The following is a 25,583-nucleotide window of genomic DNA, read 5'->3' as shown; positions in this document are numbered from 1 at the left end:
GTTTCTGATTATTAATCGACTTTGATGAATTGAACTTACACATTTAAGACTAACACAAACACCCAGCCCCTGAGATGGAGAAATTAACCAGACGAAGTTAAAACCACCAATTGGCCGGGAATCGAACCCGAGATCCCAGTGACTGAAGGACCCCGCAGCTATCAAAATGCATTTAACAACGGCAGTGATACACTACCCCAAACTTGATAGTATGCAGCCGTGCAGCTATTCATACGTCATTGCTCGCGTGATTTTTCACATTCTTTTAGCTCTAAGTCGAGCTAACAAGGCACAGCAAGTTGCCACGCTGCAATCTTTGAGACTGTTCTAGAATCGACATGAACTCTTGTTTACCGTCCGCGACTAAAGAGCCGCTTGGGTTAATCACCTTACTACATATTTTCCATGGTCCTCACAAGATTGTCAGTTGAAGTTATAATGCGTGTTTACCGTATTCGAAAATAATTTTAAATATTATTATTATTATTATTATTAATAATTATTATTAATATAATATTAATATAATATAATTAATATTAATAATAATAATAATAATAATAATAATAATTAATAATAATAATTACAATACAATAGCTACTCAACAAATCAATTACCTGCATGAATGCGCAGTTAAGACTGGCCTCAAAATCTCCTATACCAAAACCCAATTTCTAACATCATACATGCTCTACCACATCTTCTGACTACCATGGTAGAATCCTGAAAGTGGAAAGATTAAAGTATCTTGGTGAATGAGTTGAATCCAACAGTTCTGAGAAGTTCGCCGTCTTAACACTTGTCAACAAGTTTGAAACAGCCTTCCGACTCACTCAGAACCTATGTACAGTGAGTCAAAGTGAAACTCATACACCACTGTAACTAGTATGTGTTTATGAACAGGATTGTGGACAACAATTTATGTTCGCATTTTATGTGTGGAACAATAAAGGTATGTCTTGAATTATTAAGTCACCCCAGGGTAGTTAGCGTATCCGTTAGCTTAGCAAGATATAACAGACTCTTTGTCTATATGTTGCTGGGGCACGTCAAAATGAAACTCACACAGTCCTACATGAGCAGATACGGGGGCAGTACAAATGCTGTGTGTTTGTGTTTCGACACGACATTCAGTTTGTTGTGGAGAGTTGTGAAGTAGAAGAGAACTGAGGATTTTTTTCACCATAAGAGAGGAAAATCATTCCGAGAAATTTGTAGACTTGCAAACAGGAGTCGTGCAACTGTACAGTGCGTTATAAATAAATATAAAAGTACACGCAGCATTGAAAATAAAGACAAAGTGAGTAGGAGAAAAATTTATAACCTCAGGGAGGAACGTTGGATAGTAAGACAAGTGAAGGAAAATCCAGCGATTAGTGCTCCGAAACTGGCTGTGATGGCTGAGGAACATACCAACAAGAGAACACATCCGGAAACTATTCGATTTATCCTAAGAAAAAGTAACAGACATGGACGAATAACTAGGAAAAACCATTTGTTACCAAAATTAATGGGAAGAAAAGGTTGAGCTTCGTTAAGGAGTACATAGAAAAAGATTTTGACTTCTGGAAGACCGCTATTTTTGCAGATGAAAGCAAATGCAATCTCCTCGGATCAGATGAAGAGGTTAATGTCTGGAGGAAACCAAATGAGGAGTTGAAATCTAGCAATCTACGTCCACAAACATGGTGGAGGTAGTGAACTGTCTGGGGGTGAATGTCAGATAGTGGACCAAGAGAGTTGACTTTTATTGATGGGACCATGGATCAACATGTGTATCTAAATATACTGAAAAAACATATACGACCTAGTGCTCAAAAGCGTGGAATACTTGATCGATTTAAGTATTACCAAGATAACGACCCGAAGCACAAAGTTCATAAAGTACGGATGTGGCTGCTATATAATTGCCCAAACGTACTCGAGACACCTCCGTAGTCACCAGACTTAAATGTGATAGAAAATGTTGGCATTACTTGGAAGTAGTGATAAGAAAATACCAGATTTCGGACAAAGATGATCTGAAAATGACTTTAAGTGAAGAATGGAAGAAAACAGATCCATCTTATTGTTAAAAGTTGGCAGAATCTATGCCTAACCGTTTGAGAGCCGTGAAGAGTGCTAAAGGATGTCCTACAAAGTATTGACTGTTAAAAACATTGTGTTATTAGAAATCGCTCAGGAACTACTTGAAGGTGTATGAGTTTTACTTTGACCTGTTTCATGCATGTTTAAAAATAATGTATTAATTTTCTTTGTAAGTATAAGAAATAAGAGTTGATTTACTCTGTACCTTAGTAGAGAAATGTGTATTTGTTACATCAGAACCAAGACCAAAATAAAGTGATGTTTATATTTTTTGTTAAATTGAAATAAACAAGCTTCCCTCTAGTGTATGAGTTTCATTTTGACTCACTGTATATAACAAAAAGTCCGCCTCTCGAAATGCAAAAAATTGACATTATCAAACTGTAATTAGACCTGAAACATTATATACAGCAGCATGTTTGACGCTTCGAATACATGGCCTGCTTGAAAAACTGACAATTAAGGAAAGGAGGATTATCCGAAGAATTCTTGGTCCCAACCTCAAAGATGGTGTTTACATACTTCGCAGCAACTTAGGAATATATACCCACATCGAAAATATATCAAGCGTAATCCGGAAAAGATGGATAACTTTCTACGCTCACCTCTTCTGATTGCCAGTTGAAAGAATCTGTAAACGTTTGTTATCCTACTTCAGAAGTCTCAAAACGATTTCTCCTTGGTTCGTGGAGATCGATCGGGATCTTTTAAAGTATGGAATCTCAGAAACAAACATTCAACTCCAAACACCATTCAAACACAAACTTAAGACAGGTTCGCCAAGAAGTCCCAATTCGACTGAAGCATGTCCATTCTGATGCATGGAAGAAAGCACACTCCGAAAGGATGAAAACCTGGTGGGCCCACAAGAAGACCAATAGTTGAGATCTCGCCGTCCTTAGTGGTCCTAACGGTGAATAATAATAATAATAATAATAATAATAATAATAATAATAATAATAATAATAATAATAATAATAATAATAATAATAGTAGTAGTAGTAAAAAACTCTTATCCTCGTCCCGAGGCGATGCAGCTCTTTTCAGGCACAGCCCCAATTAATTAAGGCAACGCACGCTACCTTCCCAATCCTAACTCTTTCCCATCCTTCCGTCGCCAAAAACCTTCGACGTGTCAGTGCGACGTTAAACAAGTAGCAAGAAAAAACAAACAAAAACAAGGTGACTTAACTAGGCGCGTCTCATCAGTGGGGCGCGCCATACAGGCACTCTGACGTTGCCGAATGGAGCAACTCGGGCGGTCGTGTGGGGATTTATCCCTCCTGTCAGCCTGTTTCTAGAAGTCGATCTATTCGATGTCGGCAATCGGAATCGTCTGTAGACGACTTAGGTACTGGGCAGGGTGTTGTAATCGGTAGAGCAGTTGCCACGCTGCAATCTTTGAGACTGTTCTAGAATGAGTTTCAGCCTGCAGGCGAAAGGCAAGCAGAAGTTCTAACAATGTTACTATATAGTGGACTCGTTTACACCCTCTTCCTACCTCCACCAGCCTTTTCCAAAAGAAAAGCGCTAAGATGTAACGTATTACCAATACAGATATTTCGACAGTGGTAATGAAAATTTTAAAAATTAATTGGAACAACATTTTTAAGTAAATAGGCCTATTTATAAATAGGTGAAGTTGCACTTCATTAGGTTCACCCCAGTGGCCATTTCGCTCATTACCCTTAAGAGGTCAGATGTGGTCGCTACAACTTGCGGTCAGGCATTGATTGCCTTGCTAAAATGTGGCACGAGGAATAGGCTACTAGGATATAATACTATCTCAGAATGGCATTGATATCATGAACATTTCGTAGGGATGGTATAGTTTTGCACTAGAGGTGATTTTTCTGTCGTATCTGAAGGCATTATAGATCGTAAGCCCTTACGTTCACATGTTATTCCTTTGCAAATTCAGTCCTGATGACACCGCTAATCATACTGTCAGACAAGGATGAATTCGTTGGAAAACACAATATTCTGCCATTTTTCTTCTAGCCAAGACATTCAGTGCACCATTGCAGACTGGACATTGTTTTCTAGGGGCTTATACATTTTGGGTGTGCACTGGATACAGGAGAATCCCAGCTGATGTCAGGCTTCTTCTTAAGGTTTCTGATCTAGTTTCTCTTAGTTTTTCATTTACCCACATTTTAAAAATCCTTCACCATTAAGACAAGCAACAACTGCAACCATTACCCAAGGAAGAAAGAAAAGAGAGGTCTGTATGATTATTTTGTATTACATTTTAGCATCGTAATCCATGTCTGGTGTTGATTACAGATGATTCACACATTGAAGTGTTTTAATAAATTACTATTTAATTATTGTTTCGTTGCAGGGTAAAGACAGGCGAGGAGAATCATTGCAGGCGCTAGTGAAGCACCTGCGCGCATCGTACATCCCTCTTCGTCGTAAATGGATGGTGCTTTTCCCAGAGGGAGGATTCCTCAGGAAGAGGAGAGAAACGAGCCAACAGTGAGTTTCCAACATTTTCATTATAACTTCACATATTTTTCTCTAAAGGAAAAGTAGTCCAGGTCGAAAAATAGATATGAATTGTACGTTCTAACAGTAAACATTAATTTTATCTCATTGTAGATATTAAACCCGTCGTTGATGAGTTAGTTTTTATGCAGCATTTATGCCACTTAGCGAAGACGAGTGGTAGCCGAAGTGACACAGCTCACCTCAAACAAGTCAGTATAATGTTATTGTTGAACAGTTTTAAGGCCGTAAAACATTGTACGCCATCATATTTGGTTTTCTTTCGGTTCGATGATATTAGGGCATACAAGGCCATATGAATCTTTCGTTACCTCCTGCTTTTATAATCCGCCTGGAGGCGGTAGAATATCACCCACGGTAATCCCTCGCTTGTTGTAAAAGGCGACTAAAAGGAGCCCCAAGGGCTCCTGCTAACCCAGATTGGTTGGCGATTACGGGGCTCTTAGCTGAGTCGTGGCATTGTTTGTACTTGTGCCAGGCACCTCGCTTCCATTTATCCTGTCGGGCCTTCCTTGGTCAACTCTTGTTCTTTTCCGATCCCAACGGTATTACGTGTGGAGGCCTAGGGAGTCTTTCATTTTCTTCACGTTCTTCGTGGGCCTTGTCTTTCTTTGGTTGATACCTTCATTTTTCGAAGTGTCGGACCCCTTCCATTTTTTTTCCCCTCTGATTAGTGTTAATAAAGGATGATCATCCAGTTGAACTTCCTCTTAAAACAATAATCACCTCCACCTTCTTTTACAACTCCCTATCCTATTTTTCTTCTTGTTTTCATGTTTTCCTTCTCATTTTGATTGTAATGATCTTCATATTTCAGATTAGTATGATGTGATGACCACGTCGTTTTGCACCTAATAAAAAGCATCACGGCAACGACGGCCATCATCGCCATTTAACTTATCATGACAATAGACAATTTTTCCATGTCAGCAATGTTCGGCGTTTGCACTAAAAATCTGAATTCGTGAATAGCCTAAATTTGTTATAACCCGAGCTGTAAAAATGTATTATACATTGGAAATTGTAGTTTTTATAACTTTTGTTGTGTACAGGTTTTTGATTGAACAAAAATTTCTGGAGACATTTGGAAGTTTGTAAAAAAAAAAAAAAAAATCTCTGTTGTTGTTGTTGTTCATAAGGTAAAAGTGTATAAATCCTTAAAATATTGGAAATTATATTGTATGCAACTTTTTTAATGACGATACGGCGAATTTTAACAAAGAAATATGACATTTCCTGTTTTGTTCCCTTAAAAATATTGCTATGCCACTGTATCCTAATCAGACCTACTATCCCTAAACTTAAAATAGCTTGCTTCAACAAAATCTGTCAAGCCATTTTCACACAGACATGGAACCGAACCTACTTTCGACTTTTATATATCTATTATCCAAGATAAAAAATTAAGTGTGAGGCAAAAATTTGATGTGAATAAATTGTTGTACTATTAGCTCCCTCTGTGGATCAGTGGTAGAGTGTCGGCCTCCAGATTCCGAGACAGCGGGTCCAAACACAGCAGTAGTAGTGTGATTTTTGAAGGGCGGAAAGAAGTCCATTCGACGCTCCCATACCAGCACGTAAAAGATCTCTACCGAGCAAGTGGCTGTGTGGTTTGGTTCATGTTAGCTATCAGCTTGCATTTGAACCCCACTGTCGACAGTCCTGAAGATGGTTTTCCAGGGTTTCCCATTTTCACACCTGATAAATGCTGTACCTTAATTAAGGCTACAACTGCTTTCTTCCCAGTCCTAGCCCTTTCCTCTCCCATCTTCAACATAAGAACTATCTGTGTCGGTGCGCCGTAAAACAGATTGTAATAACATATACATATATCTGACAACACATTTGGTGTTTACCCCAACAAAATTCATTAAAATTGATCCATGGACACCAAAGAGAGATTCAGTTTACTCTGCCATCTAGTAGTCCAGAGTAAAACGGAATGATTTATCATCCATTTCCTTCTGACAAAATGTTAATACTTCCTGTGATGAATTGGTAACAATTATTAAGTAATTATGTAATGCTCATAGTGGATTTAGATACTGAATATTGTCAATAGTACTGTACTTAATGGAAAGGCTGATCTAATTTATTTGTTTTTTATTTATTTACTTAATCATGTTACAGGTTTGCCATGAAGAATAACTTGCCTGTTTTGCAGCATGTCTCCTTGCCTCGTGTTGGAGCTTTGCAAACAATTGTGGATGTTGTAGGCCCAGTATCAGCTTCAATAATGGGTAACAACAATGCTGCTGACATGAGGTCAGCTATAGAAGGTAGGTTTATAATTTACAGTTTAATTGTAAATGGCTTTCAAATTTTGTGTCCATCCTTTAGTGGGTGGTTGTTTTGTCTGTCCAAACAATAATACAGTTTAATAATGGCACCAACAGTTCCATTGTAGATCCAGGATATTGTTTGCACTCACTTGGATATACTGGTACTGGATTTAGTGTTGCTAGGCGTTTTTTAAAACTTTTTTTTAACCTTCTGTGTCATTCTGGAAAGGAATTGTATTCTTTGAAATAATGTGGCATGTGGAACTTTGATACCGTAGTTACCATATTCAACTTCTACCAACATAAAAACATACAATGGAAAGGTGGACCCGTAAATACTCTTTTAAGAAATTATAAATTAGTATGGAACCAATATGAAATTTATCATTTGCAATAAAAAAACATACTATTAGAAACCTTTTTCAGAGCATGTTTTAATTTTTTTAATTTATGGTATGGGTTTTAGTGCCAGGAGTTCCAAGGACATGTTTGGCTTGCCTGGTGCAGGGCTTTCTATTTGACGCTCATGGGCGACCTGCTGAGGGCTATTACACATTAGCCCTTCAAGCCGGTATTTATAGTTCACCAAGTTTTACCCTACAGCGGTAATAAATTTTAGAAAAATATCACAATTTTACATGCTGTCACAAACATTGCTATAACTTCTAAACGACTTGTCTAATTTTGTTCAAAATAAGTGGATATGCAGTTCATATCATGCAGATGTTGTACCATGTGAGTTGGCTGTGAGCTTGATCTGGAAGATAGTGGGTTCGAACCCTACTGTCGGACGCCCTGAAGATGGTTTTCCGTGGTTTCCCATTTTCACACCAGGCAAATGCTGGGGCTGTACCTTAATTAAGGCCACGGCTGCTTCCTTCCCTATCCCATCGTCTTCATAAGACCCATCTCTGTCGGTGTGATGTAAAGCAACTAGCAAAAGCAGATGTTGTATCTACATACGAAAAGGTGGCATGCAAGGTAATAAAATGCCTAATTACCTTCTTGTTGAAATAAAATTCGTATCATCAGGTGTCCATGACCACTCGGGTGAGCATTCACTTATATCGCTATCATTACGTACATCACGCGTAATTTCCTACTGTGTATAATCATCATCACTAACGCTTTCATTATCATTTGGATTATTTTCATCACTACTTTCACCTAATGCATGTTCGAGAGCTGCATTAGATAAATACAGACTATGCGAGGACGCCGCCATGTTGTTTACAACGATCGACATTGACGAAACAAATTCTTTTTACGCCAACAGAGTGCTGCATTACAGTAGAAGATGCTCCCCTGCATAGAATGATACACTGTGCTGCGAGCCGTGCTAAAAGTTTACGTTGACAACCAACAGATGACACGTACATGTACATCTAAATCATCGCTAGCCTAGTCCGTACAGGTATATGTCACACTGCTCCTGACTTATGTTTTCTAGGTCCGTACACGTACACGTCGAACCGGCTTGAGCGGTTAGTCTGCAAAGCCCACTGGAATGTTTACAACAACCGATTGTACAACATGTACTTTCTCTTCATTTATCACAAGGATAGGCTGCTCAAGGGATGTTGTTACTATTGTTGCTCATACTTCGGTCACTTCCATATCATCAAAGCAAAAGATTAAAATTACTTTTCAATCTAACAAACTAGCTCTAGCCCATACCAAAGTATGTAGTGCACTCTAAGCACTTATATAACCGGAAATGAATCTGGACTCCAAAACCAAGATCACCAAAATAGTTCCTTCTTTGAAGTCTGTTAGAATAACTTTCCAAGTTAATCCTGGGTTCTTGGGTCAGAGTTGCATCAAATATTAAACAGGAGATATGAACATCGACGAATAAAATGCTGGGCTGAGTAGCTCGAGCATCAGGTTCAGGCCAGGCTTATTCGAACACCGACCTATTGGCATTGGAGCATCACTGTACCCATCTTCAAAAAGAATGGGAACCCATCTGAATGTGCTGATTACTGCCTGATCCGACTTTTGTGTTGTGCAGTGATGGTTTTTGAACGTGTTCTTGATAAAAGGATTTGTGAGATTATTGAGCTTTACAGAAAGCAAGTTGGATTTGTGAAGAATTTTGGCAGTCTATGCTGTACAGCTCTTGGTTAAAAAATATCTTGAAGAACAAGCTGATCCATCTAGCTTTCCTGGACCCTGAGAAGGATCACGCACCGCGTGACCTCATATGGCATAACAGAATACCTTGTCAACTGTGTGCAGTTGCTTTATGTAGACCCATAGAGTACATTCAGGCTGCGACAGGAGCATCCAGCGACTTTCCCATCACCATCGGCGTTCACCAAGGTTCAGTGCAATTACCACTCTTGTTCATTCTGTTGATGGACACTGTAACAGCAGACCTTCACCGTCCTTTGCCATGGACCCTTCTCTACGCAGACATATTGCTCTCTGAGACTCAAGTTGATCTGCAATGGCAAACTCAAGAAAGGAGCGATCGGCTGGTGCAATATGGCCTGCATCTCAGTAAAAAAGAAGATGTCAAATCCACAAGCAATCGGAACCATTCATGAAGACCAGGGCCTCTCAGGGTGCATGCGCCGTGCAGTGAACGGGCGCAAGGTTCAGGAGACGACTTCACTAGGTTGACCAGAGTGGAAACTCCCACTCCACTTCCCCTACACCTGTCTCACCCGTTCTGCCTGTCTTCGCCTTCTCCACCTTCCCCGCTGATCCTCCCCTCACTGCGAAATGTTTATGTGCAGTGAGCGGTGACAATGTAGTATGGGACGTTACCGGTGTTAAAACACTCTTCTTTCAATTTGGTTTGAGCAGACAGTTTATCTTCTCTAGCTCTTCTTTTCCTTTATCTTTGCAATGATACCAGTTATGCCTGCAACAAGGGACCGGCTGACAGCAATTTGAGAGCCTTCTTTAAATTACAATCAGAAATAGGCCTACTCGCACGCAATTTAGTTTTCATACAAGTAAAAGGAGGAAAAAATACCTTTCATATATGCATAGAAATAATCTTAGCTGCTTCTCGATGCAGCTTAGGAAAATCTTCCTTCGAAAATTTCTCGTAGAATTTGAGCAAAGCCTTTGTATTGAAAAATAGATCTTTTTGATTAACTTATCACATAATTATTGTCCCACAGATTAAGCATTTGGCTTTATCGTCACGACTGACAAATAAATACGAAAGTTCCCAGTTCGATTGAAATGGACTTTCGGAAGTCTTTGCTTTCTTTGAAGCAGGTTGCTCCATTATTATATTGTTGTCTTGCGCTTATCTATTTCACTGATAAACAAGCTGTTTATCACCGAACGCTTCGTCGCTCTCAGCACACTACGCTATCCGAGTCAAGCCGAGTTGAGTAGAGTCGGAACGATGCACAGTGCATGGAGTCTCTGCGCCTCAGTGTGCACGCGTGAGATTTTGAGCGTTTGAGAGGCCCTGATGTAGACGGTGGGGACTTGCTGCAAGTGACAAGATTCAAGTATCTTGGCTCTACAATCATTTGTGATGCCCTACTTGTCGAAGAGGTCAGTGCAAGGATATCTGCAGCCGGAATGAAATGGCGAGCAATGACCGGCGTCACTTGTGATCGGAGGATGAAAGATAGATGTATAGCTTTTCAGGCGTTTGCTCTATTAACCAGCATTTCGTCTTAGGTCTGACACTAGACTCTAAATAAATTTTTGATCTGATTTTGATATGCTCTATTGGTGGAAAAATATCAAATTCCCTCCATGGGAACTTAAAATTTCCATTCGGATGAAAGATAATCGAAAATCAGAAATCTGTTGTACTGTCATCCGACCTGTCGCACTGTATGGTTGCGAATGTTGGCCGAACATGACTGAGACAGTGCGTTGACTGGGCATCATGAAAGCGAAGATGCTGAGTTGGGCAGCTGGCGTCACTGAACTGGATCGTATCTCCACTGAATCCATCAAGGAGAGATTTGGTGTTTCACAGATTCAAGACAAAATGCACGGGAGTCGTCTACGATGACTAGAACCCTGCGCGGATATACAAAATAATATCCGCATCCGCACTTCCTTCATCCGCATCCGCGAATGGTTATCCACATCTGCGAATTGTTATCCGCTGATATTGTAAATATTTAACTACAGTATATTACACCCTAGGTATTGAAACTGATAGATTGTTAACACAATACAAAAGGCCTGATACCTGGCACCAGAACCCCTACAGTCACATGTTTATGAGAGATTTTCTCTTGCGACAACTACCAACGAATTGACATTTCTTCCTTCCTTCCATTAATTGCGGGCAGGAGCCAGTTAGGATCGGGTCAGATTTACAGCTTTATGGTCTCATCACCATTCTCTCATACCATCGTTAAGGGTCGCCTAATTTCAAGCAAAACTAAGAGTATACCTGAGTCAAAATCAATAAACGTAATTTTGACATTATCAAGCAAAATTATCCACACTGCCATACAGTTTGTATCCGCCAAGGCAGGGCTGTAACGATGACTTGGGCGTGTACTAAGGACAGGGGTTAATACTACCACGAAGATGGTTTACGTGTTAAAGAAGTCGTCGGGAGGAGACCAAAACAGCGGTGGGCTGACACTCTTCACAAAGATCTGAAGAGCGTCAGTCTCCACCCTGACATGGCCCGGGACAGAACTAAATGGAGATAATGTATCCATGTAGTGGACTCCACCACCAGGAGGGACAAATACTGAAGAAAAAGAAGAGAGTTCAATGGTATTTGAAGGCGCTCAGATACGTTCAGTCGTGTGTCATTAAATTTACTGGTATGTAAAAGAATCGTGAAGGACAAAATTTCAGCACCTCATCATCTCCGAAAACCTGCAATAGCAGATTGTAATATAAGTGTGAAAAGGGCTTTATTGCAGTGGTCATTTCAGCAATATGTTGCATTCGATTTTTTTTTTTCTGTGGAAGTGACCTGAATTAACAGATCAGAGAAAATTATATACAGGTCAGAATGAGAGTCTTCATATTTTATTTGGGATACTGCGTTCAGGAAAGGTGTCTATAAAATAAATCCATTTTTCCAGAAGGGAGTGATTTAATAACCAGTAATAAGTTACCAATCATTGTAAAAGTGTTTCATTGCAATACTAATAGCAATGTATCTTGCTTTGTGGTCATGATATTTTAAGCATCATCCATGGTCTGACACTGTAGTCAGACAATTCAAGTCCAGTTAGGGGTATGGGGATGGAGAGGGGGAATCACCGTCACATAGCATGGTTCTACCGTCAGAATGTTGGCTGACAGGTAGTGTTATACAATTTCTAATCACTAGATTGCGTACTAAAAGCCTGTATTCAATTGCAATTGCAAACTTCTCCGCAGTGTTTATATGGAGTGAGGGCATATGATACTTTTGATGGTGATTCGACCATCGGATGGAGACATTAAATGTTGAGCAGACTCCTTGGTGTTACTTGACAGGTGGTGGTGATTGTGATTATTGTTTTAAGAGGAAGTACAACTAGGCAACCACTAATCAGAGAGAGAAATGGAAGGGATCCGACACTTTGCGAAATATTAAGATATCGGCCAAAGAAAGACAAGGGCCACAAAGTGCGTAAAAATGAACGACTCCCTACATTCGCAAACCTAATACCGTCGGGTTCAGAAGAGAACAAGAGTTGACCGAGGGAAGTCAGATAGTATTTACTTGACAGGAGTAGGCTATGTGTCAGAACAGTGTTTCACCCTCTCCCTACCTCTTTTATCATCGTCATCCCACATACAGATGTACAGGTCGCCCGTGGGCATCAACTGTAGAAAGACCTGCACCAGGCAAGCCAAACATGTCCTCAGACATCGCCAGCCACATGATACATTCATAAAATAATTAATAATGTGTTGAACGTGTCCTCGAACACTCCCGGCACTAAAAGCCATACACCATTTCAGTTATACATTGTCTTCTATAGGTGCATTTTTATGAAATGTGCCAAAAACAAGTTCCATGTTTACAGGAAAACAAACTTTTAATGGCAGTCTCCCTGACGGAAACATACCTTTTCTCACTTTTATTGGAGAAAACTAATGTGTTGGATTTAAAACCAATAACATTGATAAGATTGAAAAATTATTTAGTTCAAATACCATTATGAATATAAGAGGGATGGAGGTCCAGTCAGTTCGGTTATTGCTTGTCATTCTTCTGTTACTTCTTGTTCATTTATGCCACAAAGGCAACTTTCACATAAATTTTGATTTCCTGTTCTCACTAATAAGTTGCGTTTTAGTACAGGCAGGTTATGATTACATAGGTACACGCTTACCACTCGACCAATGATGCTGGTTGTGTTGTATTATCTTTAGCTCTGTTTTGTGCAGTATTGATTTAATAACTCCACTATTTCTATTAATAACTCCAACTAATTATTATTGTTGTTGATGACTTCTAGTGATAGCTCTAAGATCATTGACCGCTTCATGTTGCATATCAGTTATACAATTCATGTTTTTAATGGTTCCTTGGAGGTCACCTGATAAGAGTACATCCTGTAGTCAAGGTTATTTTTTAGTTGTAGATCTTGCCAGTGGCAAGAAAAGCAGCTCCCTTGGCCTTCTTATGTTTATTTAAAACAATTTTTTGGCCAGAGTGGACCAAGAGGATGGATCAAAGTTTTTGTTGGTGGAACTACATAATAAAAAATAGTGCTTTAGTCACTGGCTCTGAAATAAAATGCTATGGACTTGTCTGGTCTGTTTTGGCAGAAAAAGTCAGTAACTTTTTTTTTCTCTCAATAGTGTCTAAAGATACTAAAGCAATTAAGTATTCCTTCGTAGCACTCTCAAGGGAACTTACAGCACACTGCATTTGTTCTATTTGTCCCAGCCTTTCTAAATGTTCCAACTGTAGATTGCAAAACCACCTGTGGGGGGGGAGAGCAGTAGAATACATTCATGGTTTCTCCTGCCTGACTAAAAGCGGAACCAGGGGCTCTGACTCAGGGAGTGTGGGTTGGCGACCACTGTCCTCTAGCTGAATCTGGCGTTGCTTCCACTTGTGTCAGCCTCCTCATCTTCATCTTTCCTGTCCAACCTTACTCAGTCATCTCTTGTTCTTTTCTGATGTCTATGGTATTAGGCTTGTGAGGCCTATAGAGTTTTTCATTTTGATACCCTTCATGGCCCTTCCTTTTCTTTTTGTCAGTACCATTATTCTTCAAAGTGTCAAACCTCTTCCATTTTCCTTCTGCTTAAATGTTAATAGAGGATGGTTGCCTAGTTGTACTTCCTCATAAAACAGTAATCACCACCATTACCTAGACTGCAAAATTTTGTATTTGCTTTTTCAATTGCTGTCCATCATCCAAACCTTTAAATGCTGCTAATTATGTTTCTAAACTTAATTGACTTATGTTGAACAGAGGCCATACCTACTTTACATCCAGAAAATAACTGGAAGGACTGACTCTTTTTAAAGGTTATGTAATTCTTGCTTCCATTGATTCATAGAAATTACCATCCATGGGTCATCAGCCATGTCTGCTAACATTTGCAGGGACTAAACCATCACTTTCTGAGAACTATTTAAGGTCAAGATACATTTTATTACAATGGATTGTTTCTGAAATTGCTTCATTGGTATAATGATTAACAACTAACATTATTAAGATAGCAATTTGCAGGAACCATACAAAAATATTGTTTCATGTGGATTGATAGAAATCTCTAGATAATGTGCTCCTTACTTTTGGTTGTGCTTTTATTCAGGGACTTTCAGCCGAGCAAGTTTTGTGTCAGAAAGTAATGCATCATATATGATTTTGAAATCAGCAGAATATCATAACAGTGTTACTTCTAAAGTACTTATACTCCACATTTTCCTCATTCATAAGGAGTTTTGTATGAATGTATTTGTTGAAAGTGGCACATCTCTATCTGATTTGCTCGCTTCTGTTTACATGTGTAGCTGCAGAAGCCTGTAGCGATGAGCTAAGTTGGGTGCTGGACATCACAATAGCTTATCCCGAAGGCAAACCTCTAGACCTGGGAGCAATTGTCACTGGCTATAGGAAGCCTTGCAAGACATTTCTCTTTTACAGGTTGTTTCGTTGCACTGAGGTTAGTACTTGTAACTTACCACTTGTATAACATTATTGGAATAGAATACTCCCATCCCTTGTTCTGGATTGCCAGGAACTAGGGAGAGAGTAATCATTTATTGCAGTTAAAGTTATTTTGATACCTGCATGATTTTGTTACAATTAATTTATTTATTACTACCTTAAATATTACAGTTATGCCTACTCACTAATTACACCCGATCTCTGAATTGTAGTTTCTAAGATTTTATTTTTCTCCTAGGTGTTAACATTGTTAATTAATCTAGAACAACATGTATTTTACCCCTATTAATTCATGTTAGTGCAAGTATTTATTTCTGTCGCTAGTCTGGACAATTTTATCCTTAATTAACTGAACGGCTGTATGAATGAATGAATGAATGAATGAATCAATCAATCAATCAATCAATCAATCAATGAACGATGAATGAATAAGTAATTGAATGAGTTGAATGCTCTCCACCTAAATGGAACTCTAGAAGATAGGGTGAAAACACACCATGTGGATGAATGAATGAATCAATGAATGAAAGTCGTGCTATATTGGTTGTATATCATTGTTAGCAAGAGCTATTAAAACTACATTAATACATTCCAATCCACTGATGCTATTTGCACAATAATGTTACATAATTTTTCTAGTGTATGTTAACCTCCTTATTCCAACATTAAAAAAAAAAAAAAAAAATATGTTGGTTCAAATATTATTTATCGCTGAAATGTACATGTATTATTATTTGTTATGAACGTATATTATGGGGTATGATAATTTTCAAAATTATTCACAAAAATTTTAGGCAATATTTTTGAAAGGGAAAAACTGCTAGTTCTGATGATTCTTCTTTCAGTTTTGAGGAGCTGATCAGTTCTTTCGTTTTTAAGTTGGACCAGGGTTTCACAAGCATAAGTGGCTTCTGGGAGAATTACAGTTTTATAGTGTTTGATCTTGGTGTCTGTTGACAGGCATTTCTTATTATAAGTTGACCAGGTTAGAAATTGGGCTTATTTTATTCATATTTCTTTCTCATTTAAGTTGTGTGTGATGATTTCTCCAAAATATTTAAATTGTAGAACTACATTCATTTTTTTATCACATTTGAAGACTTTGTTTTTGCTTGTATTATGAACGCTTCAACAGTTTTTTTCCTCTTTTCCACAGTGTGCCTTACTTGAACATATGTTTGGACATAATAACCCGTTCATTTCTTTATTTGGAAACACTAGTAGAATATGGAACAATGAGTTGAATGAATCTTTCTTTCCGTTGTGTTCTCAGGTTCCACGTGATCATGAAGCCATGGCCAAGTGGTTGTACGACCGCTTTGCGGAGAAGGAGAGAATGCTAGATGCATACTATAAGACTGGCCAGTTCCCCTGCCATGAGTTTTCCTCGTCACCTATACCTCCTACAGAAGTGTCGCAGGACTGCTTACGGTTTGCCATCCTGCACCTCTTCTTCATCACGTCAACCTACATTCACTTTCAGCTGCTATCCTATGTTGTGTCATACTTCTGGTACTGAGTGTACACACCAATAGAGATTAGGTTGAAGGTAAGTAAATTCTCCCCCTAGATCAAAGGTTTAAATGAATCATAGATTTTCTTCATGTGTATCTGTTTCAAGAATTTCAATATTGTGTTGAATGCATTCTGAATGTTAATAATCTAATTTATCGGAATATCTAGTATTTTGTTGTTGATAAGTACTTAAGTGAGAAATAATTTTCATGTTACATCAATATAGCTTTTAGGACTACTATTACTAACCAATCCATATTCTTTAATCATAAAAAAGTTAATTATGACAGAAATCGTTATTTGGGATCAGGAGTATACAGACTCAAGTGTACACAGTGTAATTTTTCATTTGTTGGACAGACTGGCAGAAGTTTTATGACAAGATACATGGAATATGTTAATGCGGAAAAACATAGGAAATACTCAGCGATGAGCTTGCATATGAGGGAAATTGGTCGCCGATTCAAATCCATATAGAAAGACCTAGCAATAATTAGAAACATAGAAAAAGGTAGAATGTTGAATGAATTAGAAAGTTTATATATCTATTTAGACCAGACGTATAATAAGGAACAGAATCTTAATGACATCACGGACAGAAAAAGCATGTTACATGAATTAACGCCGAAATTAATAAAGACAGTTAGTTCAAATAAATTCAGGATACCTAATATATTTAATTCTACATACTCTAGTGCTCCACCCATACCTACGGATATTAGGCCTACTTCTAGCAAAACAGATAACACCGCCCCTTTGTCAGCCTCATCACAGTTGACTCCACCCATCCTCTCCTCCCTTCCACGCTCCCCCATTCCTTCCCCTCCAAGTTCACTACCGCCTCTGCAGCACAGTTATAATACGAGTCTCAGAGCCAACAAAAGGGCAGCTACCAACGCAACAGTAGGTAGCAAATAACAGCTATCAACAAACATGTAAGTCCTCATCTGTTCCTAACATCGTAAACAGAATTCTCTCCTTGCGTTCAACTTCTTAATCTTTCCTTTCCTTCTCTTATAGAGAACATTTTCTAGTATCTACTGACATTTCCTGACAATATTATTGCCTACTGGTGCTAAGGGCCCCTTCTGCAATAATTCAACTGATGCTTCAGTTTCACATTATGCTCATGATTTCATCAGCAACCTTGAACATGTTGTATTCATGACATTCATTTTAGTGCTTGTTTTTCACGCCCTCATGTTGTTGGCATTGTATCATTGTCACACTGGTTTTCCACTAACAATTTTTTATGAACCACTTTAATTAGAAATTTGTAACAGAATAAGTTTTAGTCTCTTACAAAATATTTTTATGGTTTAATCATTGACAGTGTTTCTATCAACATGTTTGTATAATGTATCATTTCTCACATTTTTATGTACTGAATTTTAGTAACTGGCTAAACTTTTAGCTTCGATGTTAATATAAGGTGTACTCTTGAAGATTGCTTTTAGGCTGAAGATGCCCTAAATTGAGGGCGAAACATGTCCCATTTAACTGACAGTATGTTTATGTAGCCACTATAAGTGGAAATTAATGTATTGAATAGGTGAATTAAAGATCGCCCTTATTGTTTTTGAACATTAACCTGTGCCGCACAGACATCACTATCCCTGGTGTCAGTTGTCCATTGCATTGGTGCAGCAAGATGTAGTGCCCGTCAAGCAGCACGAACAGGCGTCATCCTAATTGGAAGAAGTTTATCTCCATGGATACCAACTTACAAGAGATGAGGTCGTTCACGCACAGAAAGCCGGCCAAGGTTCCCTCCAAAGACATGTCCGAACACCAGAATTTGAGGAAATGGTGTTGGATCATGTGGCCAACTACTCAGCAGCAATAAGCTTCCGTCAACTTGCCCATACAACGCACACTTCGAAGGATACAGTGTGGCGAATACTGACAGAACAGGTATTATACCCCTATCATAAAGAATGTGTGCAAGCACTGGGACCAACCGATTTTGAGCCCCGCGTTTACTTCTGTCAGTGGATTATCGATCGCAGTGCCAAGCTTTGTACAGTTTTTATTGTTCATGGATGAGGCCTCATTCACCTGTGATGGTGTTTTCAACAAGCGCAACAGCCATGTCTGGAGTGAGGACAATCCCCACGCCACCCACATCGGTTGCCACCAACAACAATTCTCTGTCAATATATGGGCGGGCATTGTCCAGGATCACGTAATAGGACCTATAATACTGCCTCCCCGTTTGATTGGTCCACATTACCCGGTGTTCCTTCGAGATGTGCTGCCACAGTTCCTGGAGACTGTACCCCTTGTCAGCAAAATGATGTGGGTTCAACATGACGGTGCACCAGTCCACTTCGATTTTAATGTCCGCAAGCACCTGAACAGCACGTACTCTCATCGTTCGATTGGAAGGGAAGGTCCTGTCACATGGCCAGTGCGATTGTCAGATCTCACACCTCTGGATGTTTTCCTCTGGGGTTACGCCAAGTCATCAGTGTATGAAACCCCCATAGAAACGGATGAAGACCTGCTTGCTAGGGTCCGAGCTGCCTGTCTTCTGGTACAGCAGACACCAGGGATCTTTGAGAGAGTGCGAAAGAACTTCATGCACTGTTGCCATGCATGCATTCGTTGAGACTGGCGGTCGTCACTTTGAACAATTACTATGAACTACGTTGTTGTTATGCGGTGTCTGCTGTGTATGTACATAGCACAATAAATATGCATTTCCGACCATTGGTTCCCTATCTCAATATAATCGGTTGTGGACCCACTATCACCCGTTTCAGTTTGACTGTCGCCGGGCTGAGTGACTCGGACTTTTGAGGCGCTGGCCTTCTGACACCATCTTGGTAGGTTCAATCCTGGCTCTGTCCGGTGGTATTTGAAGGTGCTCAAATATGTCAGCCTTGTGTCTGTAGATTTACTGGCACATAAAACAACTCCTGCAGGACTAAAGTCCGGCACCTGGGCGTCTCCGAAAACTGTAAAAGTAGCTTGTGAGACTTAAAGCAAATAACATTATTATTATTATTATTATTATTATTATTATTATTATTATTATTATTATTATTAATTTGACTGTCGAATACAGGCTTACCTTTTCATCCACACTCCTATGCATATTGGGACCAAGATTTTCCTTTCTTGTTGTTATTGTTCCCACGAGTGGCATCATATACTACAAGGTAGAAATTTGTTCGGACCATTGAGGAACGAGATGAAGAAGAATGGAATATAAATAAACAGCTTAGCTTTTGTGAATGATATAGCAACAATGACAGAAAATGTTGAAACTTCAGCAGAATGTGCTGAAAGAGGTAGCAGAACCAACAGCCTTGCGGATGAAAATGAAAAGATGGAAGAATTGTCAAACACCAAAGACAACACAACACAACCCAACTGAACACCAAATATGGAACAATAAACCATGTGCATAGGTTTAAATACCTTGGTGAGGGAATCCATTTAAATGGACTAGATACAGAGACCTTAGCAGCTAGAGCAAAAATAAAACCGGATATAGCTTTCCAAACTACCCAGAACATATATAACAAAAGGTGCTATTCTGTAAATACCAAAATCAATCATTACAACACTATCCTCAAGCCTGTATCTCTCTCTGCATCAAAATGCTTTATCCTTTCTCAGAAACGTGCACTTGCTAAGCTAGAGCAAAAAGAGAGAAAGATTCTCCACAACTTACTAGGTCCAAACTACAAAAACGGGATGTACATAAGAAAATCTAGACAAGAAGCCTACTCTAAGATAGAGTAGATCATGGACACAATGCACAAATGGAGGGCTCGCTTCTGTGGTCACTTCGGACGGACGGACAGATGGATCTGAAAACCAAAAACACCAGTTCCCTCGTACATTAACAGCAAGAAAGACGTCAAAGGAATGGACCTACGGCCAGATGACTCGCACAAATGAGGCCTTTTCAGAACAAGCATCATGACTTTTGGGACTTTCCAGGATGAGAAGTGGACAACTGGTGCAAAGTGGTCAGATGAACGCTGTGCTCGACGCAACGAGCTAATGAAAACCTACTGGATCAGTCAAAATATTGAATAAACTCCAGAATGTATAAGGGATAGTTGGCCAATTTGTGAATAATAAATAAATCCATACATAGTGGACATCAGCATTAAATAATGGATAATTGGCCACTGTATTGTTTTGGTTTTGAGTTCCCTGTAAGAAATATAGATCTTAAGAAGGCCTAAAAGAACAAAATGCCTCAAGCAATTTAGAATCTCATTTAATTTTCATTTGTCATTGATGATTGCCAGTTTCTCTAAGCATTTGAATTTATAGAATTTTGTTCTGTTTGTAGGAGATTCATGTAGCTGAAATTTCCTGTTACAGAACAGTGGGGGAGACCGTAACCGCTGAACTGTCTCTCCCCCTCCCGAGGTGATGTGAGGCGAAGCAGCAGCACAACCCCTGCAGTTCCGATCCGAAAATCTCAAGTAGGGGAGAGAGGAGCAGTGGAAGAGAAGAGTGAGAAATATCAAATCAAATAACCAATCCTGTCCGTAATATCAATCACTATTTTTTAAGAAAACAATATAAAACTGCTGGTGAAAAAGTTATGCTTAGCTTTTTAACAGAATTTTAATGAGTTTAGTCACTTTTTGCTCTATACATGTGTTTACACACAAGTTTTAAAAGAAAAAGGGAAAAAAAAGATCACTTGTATAATTATTGAGTAAGAAGTATGAGAAGGTTTCGAGATTTGGCTCAGGGCTCCTCTTTTTTAGGTCGTCTGTTAAACAGATGATGGTAGTTGCATTGTTTCTGTCCTTTCGACCATTCTTGTTGTAATTGTACGTCTCCATCGAGAACATTTCACGATACTGTTGTGGAAACAATTTAGTCTTGTCTGTTTCCTGTCACGCCCACCTATCCGACATGCACAAATTTTGTACTTGGATTATTGTATCAATCGAAGTTTGTCATTCGTACACTATATTTTCTCAAAAGAAAACCTGCACCTCAAGCAGTTCCTCATTTCTAAGATGAAAGAGTAATGCTTTTATAAAGATATTGTATTATAAGAATGGTAGGCTATTTATCTAACATTTCTTTGTCACTGCCATCTGTAGCTCAAGGAATTCCATGTCCTGAAGTTATAAAAATGACCCACCATTATAGCTGATTTTATTAAAATGTCTTGCCATAATATTTAATAAACTAAAAGCATGTTAAGTCTTGGTATAATTAGTGTTGTCATTTGAACTTTTTTCTGTACTTCTCTGCATTTTCTGAAGAAGGCAGTCCCTTGCATTCTATATCTTAAAATGAAAACCAGTCAAGGCCCAGTTGTTCAAACCACCTCCTGGGCAATATTTACTGGCTTTAATAACTTTGACAGTAGTAAGCAAATGGACCTTGCTACTTTTTTCATAAATATATGTGCAGGGTATTTTGAGAAAATATGGTATTCATGATAAATGAAAACATCTCTGCTGTTCTTTCCATTGTGTGGAATACAGTAAATTTGTTTTTCTCCAAGTTCCTGAGAAAATTTAGACCAAAATAAAAATGCTATGTTATGATGTTATTTTAATAAGCTCTAAGGATTATTAAGTAGAGGTTTGTAACATTGACAGTTTACGTGCTTGGTTAAAAAAGAATATAAACTGTAGACTTTAATTGTACTGTAAATGTATGGAGGATTGAGGAATTTTTGCAGTAAGAAATGTCTCACACAAGTAGTGGTATTCAAGAATTCTACCTTAAAAATCCATTCGTCATGCATGTAGCATTATATGATAAAAGAAATATACCTGTGTGATGTCTTCTTGAATACGTGTGTGTATTAAGTCCGTGCATATTCTTGGCAAGTAGTGTTTCTTTGAGGCTGCAGTAATACATTCAGTTTTTACTCAAGTTTGCATTTTTCCTGAAAATATGAAGTATGACAATGAATTTGGGTTATACTTTGTTTGGAAACAGAAGATTGAGAGGGGGAAGGGGTTTCGTATGTAAAAATGTTGAAATAATATTTAAGTGGAATACTGGAAAAAGTCTTTCATTAATATTAAAGGGAATGAACATTGTTTTTTGGCAAGTGTGTGTCTTGTCTTGTAATAAAACAAAATACATACACATGAATGAAAATACATTTGAAGACTTAGGTTATCTAAACTTACATCATGGACCATATTACTGTGCCGTGAAAAACTTAGTGGCCGGACTTGTGTATGAATACGTTTTACTGTGAATGAATTTTATGGAAGATGTGTGAAAAACAAAGTAATTTTGTTGAAATATATAACATTAGGTATACAGTATATATAAATTTTTGTTAGCATTTAACTCTAGTAAAAATATTGTCTTTTTCTGATTTACTCTTGAACTTTTCAACTTTTTATTCATGTAGAAGACTGCAGTACATTTACAGATGATTTAGAATTCAGTTTACTAAAGGAGAAACAAGCAAAAAAAAATAAAAATAAAGAAAAGAGCAAAAGACTGAAATCAGTGTCACTTTAGAAAGAGGTTACTGATTCCAAGCACATTCTTTATGTATTTTACAAGAAGAAAAAATTGAATCAAACTTCATTGTGGACCGTTGTAAATTAGCTACCTCAAAATTAACAATAATCTTCTTGTCGCTTTCAAGATCACGTGCAATATCAAGATACTTCTCTAGGGCAAATTTGGTCTGCATGTGGTGGTACTTTGGAAACAATTTTATAGACAATTGACAGTGTGGTAGAGTTTTTCCAAATTGTTACTCTTGAAATAAAGAATTAAAACTATTATATGAAAGGGAGGTGGTGGAATTACAAAATGTTCATATAAACTCATTATCAGGCCAAATATTTTTAGAATATTGTGGCAGGTTGTCAGGATCCTTGAAACTAAAATGGCTACACAGGGAGATAGCGTGTTTTACTCTTAGACTAAATTGATTAAACTACCATTTATAGTTATGTACAGATTCAATCTCGTTCCATTTTTCCACATCACACATTTTACATTTGCACACATCGTTGAACTTCTGCTCTTCAACACAGCCTCTCACAGCACAAAGTCATTCAATAAACAATTCTTCTTCTCAACTCTCCTCGCTGCTATACTCCCGAATGACCCAAAACTGACTCAAGACTGACCGATTCTTGCCAGCTTTGCTCTTCATGTAGACCAGCAGAGGATTCTCACAGTTTCCACTTCCAGGTCATTTGGGGTGCCTTCTCCATTGTTATCCAGCTTCTTGTAAGGAGCTTGCTTATCAGGAGTCTCAACAGTTCACCGGGGCTATTGTCTCACTCGCTGCTGGTCCTACCACAGTGGAACCTCGATTATCCGTTCCCGGAAACTACTTTTTCCCAGAATATGTGTTCAAATTACGTGGTCCCGCGAGCATCGTAATTAAATTAGTGATGGGACATTCAAATCATTTTACTGAATCGATTCATTGGATTCCGTTCGCGTTACTGAATCGATAGTGATCCGATTCACGGCACTTAAGTTACCGCTCCTACTGCATCTGTGTAGTATGAACTGGTAAGACAACAGCAACAGCATTCAGTGCTCACTGCTGCCATCTGGTCTTCATACTATGAACTCCTTTCTTAGAAAAAAATGCTAGTCACTCTAATAGCAGCCATGGCCTTAATTAAGGTACAGTCCCAGCATTTCCTGGTGTGAAAATGGGGAAACTACAGAAAACCATCTTAACGGCTGCCGACGGTGGGATTCGAACCTACCATCCCCCGAATGCAGGCGCATAGCTATGCGATACTAACCGCACATCCAACTCGCTCAGTCATTTTTGAAATTTATTTTTAATCATAGGATTTTTTTAAATCGTCATATTTTGTGTAGGCTACCCGAGATGTACAGTAGCCCGCTGGTTTCCTGATTCAACATACTGTTCGTTAAGTTATTGCGTCAGTCGGCTCACTTACTGTCCACATATGCTTGAAGTCTTGTGCAACGATCTGACATGAACTGAGAGAATACTGAGCCGTTCTTCCCAATATAAAACTGGTACTTTTGAGTGGTCATGAGCGTGACTAATAGTCATAGGGCAGGCTAGAGTCGAGTTTAATTGTCAAATGTCAACTAAGTTATAATACTAAGATTCATTAAACTAATAGCCTACCTACTTACTAGCTACTTCAGAATTAACGTTTTGACTACCTTTTTAACACTGCAGATAAATCCATCTATTATTTAAACCTCCCTGTAAGAAGAGGACAGTGAATGCAAGTGGGTATTATTCTCAAATGAGCTGAGCTCGAGAGTCCATTATAGCATACGATTCTTTCAGTGTACCATGGCTCTGTATGTATTGCTTTAGAGGAAGTTCGGCTCCCCGCCAATGTCCAGTTTACCGATAATGAACCGTGTGTGTGTCTCACTGATCCGCGACTGCGTACGATTCTTCGGTGTGCCATGGCTCACTGTATGTCTTGCTGCAGCGGAAGCTCCAGTGTGCTGATAAGGAGCCGTGTGTATCTTGTGTCTCACTGAGCCGTGCTCGTTCACGATTCTTTCGATGTGCTATGATTCACTGTCTCGCTGCAGTGGAAGCTCGGCTTCCTGTCAACGTCCAGTGAGTGCGTTACTCAGCACTGTCTGCTGGGAGTAAGCTGAATCATGTGCCGTGAGCTCGCCGTTCCTGTGAATCGATTTACTCGGACACTTGAATTAATCGATACACTGCTTTGAATCATACATTCAGTAGCCAACACTAAATTAAATCACGTTGTAAAAATCCTGCATTATCTGTTCCTGGAAGAAACTATTTCCCGGATCAACCGTCCAGAAATTTCAGTCCTATCAATGCTAAATCCTCGATCAATTGATTTTTAATAAACTGTATCTCACGAAAGGATGGCTCTTGGCGTTAACGCCCCGTCATTGCGCTAATTAGAGCAAGTACTGTACTGTACTGGAAAAGTGATCAGCGGTGAACTTGCATAAGGGACCATCTTAGCATCGCATTCGGGTGGTATTCTTCAGAGAATCTCGGAAATCATAAAGCAGAGAGTGGCCACAACAGTTGTAAGGAGACACAGCACATTTCGACAGCTCGGCTTGAAGACAGACCGAGTTTTGTCAAATGTTCGCACTTATAAAATGTCCACATTATGTCCGGGGTTAGATGTTT

At 38.8% G+C, this 25,583-nt stretch overlaps 1 protein-coding gene across 1 annotated transcript in view; it reads left to right on the top strand.

Moving 5' to 3' along the window:
* The window catches only part of LOC136883460 (acyl-CoA:lysophosphatidylglycerol acyltransferase 1), a 279,435-nt gene extending 254,561 nt beyond the window's left edge, over positions 1–24,874 (top strand). Inside the window, exons 5-9 of the mRNA XM_067155772.2 lie at positions 4,430–4,566; positions 6,727–6,875; positions 14,803–14,954; positions 16,233–16,508; positions 20,822–24,874. Coding sequence (XP_067011873.1) covers positions 4,430–4,566; positions 6,727–6,875; positions 14,803–14,954; positions 16,233–16,478 — 684 coding nt within the window. The 3' untranslated portion in view covers positions 16,479–16,508; positions 20,822–24,874. The remainder of the gene's footprint in view (positions 1–4,429; positions 4,567–6,726; positions 6,876–14,802; positions 14,955–16,232; positions 16,509–20,821) is intronic.
* The last annotated feature ends 709 nt before the right edge of the window (positions 24,875–25,583 follow it).

Source organism: Anabrus simplex, chromosome 11 (genome assembly GCF_040414725.1).
Source record: "Anabrus simplex isolate iqAnaSimp1 chromosome 11, ASM4041472v1, whole genome shotgun sequence".
Lineage (NCBI taxonomy): Eukaryota > Metazoa > Arthropoda > Insecta > Orthoptera > Tettigoniidae > Anabrus > Anabrus simplex.
This window is presented reverse-complemented; position numbering and strand designations above follow the sequence as displayed.